This window comes from Echiichthys vipera (assembly GCF_963691815.1).
Source record: "Echiichthys vipera genome assembly, chromosome: Y".
Classification (NCBI taxonomy): domain Eukaryota; kingdom Metazoa; phylum Chordata; class Actinopteri; order Perciformes; family Trachinidae; genus Echiichthys; species Echiichthys vipera.
In genome coordinates this window covers 13934832-13938119 of record NC_139849.1, presented here as the reverse complement: position 1 = coordinate 13938119, position 3288 = coordinate 13934832, and the positions used below count along the sequence as shown (strand labels likewise).

At 43.7% G+C, this 3288-nt stretch overlaps 1 protein-coding gene across 1 annotated transcript; it reads right to left on the bottom strand.

The window, feature by feature from the left end:
• Positions 1–232: 232 nt before the first annotated feature.
• On the bottom strand, positions 233–2614 carry LOC310966224 (uncharacterized protein; the record flags this gene model as incomplete). The annotated part of the gene is made up of 2 exons (XM_083940077.1): positions 233–244; positions 1718–2614. The coding sequence occupies 2 exons, from the start codon at positions 2612–2614 to the stop codon at positions 233–235; spliced, it is 909 nt and encodes a 302-aa protein (XP_083796203.1).
• Positions 2615–3288: the final 674 nt, after the last annotated feature.

The following is a 3288-nucleotide window of genomic DNA, read 5'->3' as shown; positions in this document are numbered from 1 at the left end:
TTCGGAGTTCACTAACCCCAGGGAAATGGCCAACACGGACTTTGATTTAGCGTTCAGCTTAACTGTGGATCAAGATCTAACTCCTAGCACCAATATTGAGGTCAACAACAACAACTGTTCTGAAGATCTCAAGTTTGTCTTGACAAAGGGGATCCACCTGGACACGTGTACAATCTGGACGCCTATGAAGAGCGTGGTGTATTATGTGCTGTTCCACACCTTTGCTGCCTTGTCACAAGGACGCCTGTGAGAAGACATCAGGAATCAAATAAATGTTTTATACATGTGTTAAATTTATAAAATGAATGTATAATTAAACCCCTTAGTACATAGTAAGTTTGTGTTAGCCATCACCTTCAATGGAGGCATTGTATATTAAACTGGGATTTCTGTCACTGTCCTATTTTATACCCTGCAACTATTGTACAATAAAGACAAACGACTGTGTGCACCCTACGCGTATTTGCTTTAGAGTTTCTGTTTTTACTCGGAATGATAACCACGCTTTTAGTCATGACACTACGTTTATTACACTATGTGTATACACATACATTAAACAACAAATCACCAATCACCAAACCTCACAACACTAAGAGAATAGTCCGAGTAACCCAGACGGGGACAGTCCTCAGTCTTGCTTTGTCTATGACTGTTGCCACATTATGATGGTAACAGCTCCAGTAGCACAATCGGTACCACACGGTACTTGTGTGACAATACACTGTGGAACAGTGCGGAGTTTGAGCCTCACCTGGAGCAGTCTTTTGATACACCAATACCAACTAGGTTTAAACAAATCTTTTTCATTGTAAATTGCTAATTCTAGAAATCCCACTCACACTGATTTATGTTTATAGTGTATCAATGTGACCAAATGAGCCTTTTTAGCTTAAAAGGTGAAGCACAAAGGCACATGTGCAACTTACTCATGAGTCAAAATAAGTAAAACGAGAACGATTTAAACATATTGTGAGGACACAGTAGTTGGTCATATCACTACTTTTTAAACCTACATTTCTCGTTTTTTTAATTTGTTATTTGTTTTAACCACATAATAAAAATGATCATTCATTTATTTTCAACTGCGTCCCAGCTGACATCGGGCGTGAGGCGGGGTACACCTTGGACAGGACGCCAGTCTAGAGACGAACAGAGACGAACAGAGACATATAACCATTCACACCAAAGGGCGTGTTTTAGGGTCATCAATTAACCTAACATGTGCATGTCTTTGGATTGTTGGAGGAAACCAGAGAAACCCGGGAACGTCACGCAGACACAGGGAGAACATGCAAACTCCACACATGGGTTGAGAACCCGGGAAAGCCCACGCGGACACGGGAGAACATGCCTCTCGCTGTGAGGCAACAGTGCTAACCACTATACCACCATGTAGCCCCTACGGTTTTTCACTATTTATGACATGTAAGACATGAGTGAGTATTCCCCACAGTACAGAGTTTTTTTTTAGCTGTATTTCTGTGTTAAAGAAATCAGTGGGAACTACGTTTCCATTTTGTAAAGATCCAGTATTTGAATATGTGGTGAAGAGACACATAATTCTTTCCGTCACACGTTTTATTGGTAATGTACAATGTATTGATTGAGATATAATAAATGTATACAATAATAATAATGTTCACAGACTCGTCTTCTTCTTTTACTTTTGTTGTTCTTGTCTTTGTTTCTGTTGCTGGAGATGGTCTCTTATCATAACCTTGTCCTCCACGGTCATTTGAGCCAACTGGATCCATTCTGTGTCCCTCAGCAGCTCGTGAGCCATAAGTCTCTCGTTCTGACGGAAAGCCAGAAGTCGGAATACGATTCTCTTCACTGGGGCACACCTCATCACCTTGGGCATTATGGTGACAGGGTCCCGGGTTGTGGTCTTTGGGACCCCTTGGGTAAGGTGGTCTTTGGGACATAGAGTTTGTAAAATGAGCTGGTATGTAGACCTCTTCCCATGCTGATTTTCACATCCACTTAATACCATCCTTCCTTCCATGGCGTCCACTATCATCACACCCAGGCTCCACATGTCTATGGCACACGTGTACTCTATGCTGGTGTTCTGTACAACAAACAGTTCCGGGGCCCTGTATGGCTCCGTAACCACAGCTGGACTCATCCGTTTGGAGAACCGTCTCGAGAGACCCATGTCAGCCACCTTGATGATGAGATCTTCGGTCAGTAGCACGTTGGAAGGTGTCAGGTCCCTGTGCACCATATTCAGTCTGTGCATGTAAGACAGAGCATCAGCCACCTGGATAGAAAAATGAGCCACGAAACTCAACGGGATCGATCCTGTCACAGGGCCTTGGTCGTGGGATAATCTCACACCGTGACAATTGTGAATCACTTTACTCAACGTGTAGGGTATGTAAGGCATGAGCATGGCTACCATTCCAGTGTCCTCGAAACAATCGTACATTTGGACCACGTGGGGATGACCACTTAGCGCTGCAAGGCAGGAGAGTTCTCGCACCGTTGCAGCATCTATGCCACGGTTGTGATATTTCAAGGCAAACTCCTTTCCAGTTCTTCGACACTCGAGTTTGTACACAGTTCCGTATGCGCCTGTGCCAATAATGGAGTGTTTCAGGTAATGCTCCATCGCGATACAGTGTCAGCTCTAACTGTGCGCCTTGCTGTGATGGTACTCACTCTGTACACTATGAACCCATGGAGTGTTGAGGGTTGCCTTCCCTTTAAATATAAAGACCTCTCTGATGTCACATTCTTTTCATTTAAACCAATGTGACACTGTGAAAACAGGGCACATTTGTCATACCAGGAAACATTTGTCAACCCAGGCCCAACACGCACATTCGACCATAACAACCACGGTCCGTGTCAACAGCTGCGGTCGGCCATAACAGCCATGTATTGAAACAACATTCATGGTCGGTCATAACACTAACGGTCAGCCACCTCTTGGCCCAAATTGTCAGCTTGTATTCACATTGTTGTAACATGTGCTCCATGCTCTCCTCCGTATGACTGTCTGCTAGATCACCGTGGTTGGCAATGCTGTCTATGTTATTGACAATGGTATGGTTATGGATCTGTCCAGTCTTACACTAGTTTGTAACCATCTCAGGGTGGTGATATCAGCACACTGGGACACAAGTATTAACTAATCTCTGCTATTCACTGTCACTTGATAAGTCTTGTGTAAAAGAGTAGTCCAGAGCAATCATGAGCCGGATTTGTGACTTAATTGGGTACGGTGCCGGACAATGCACTAAAGGGAGAATAAGGGATCACAATGTTAAAATGTTGGTTCAA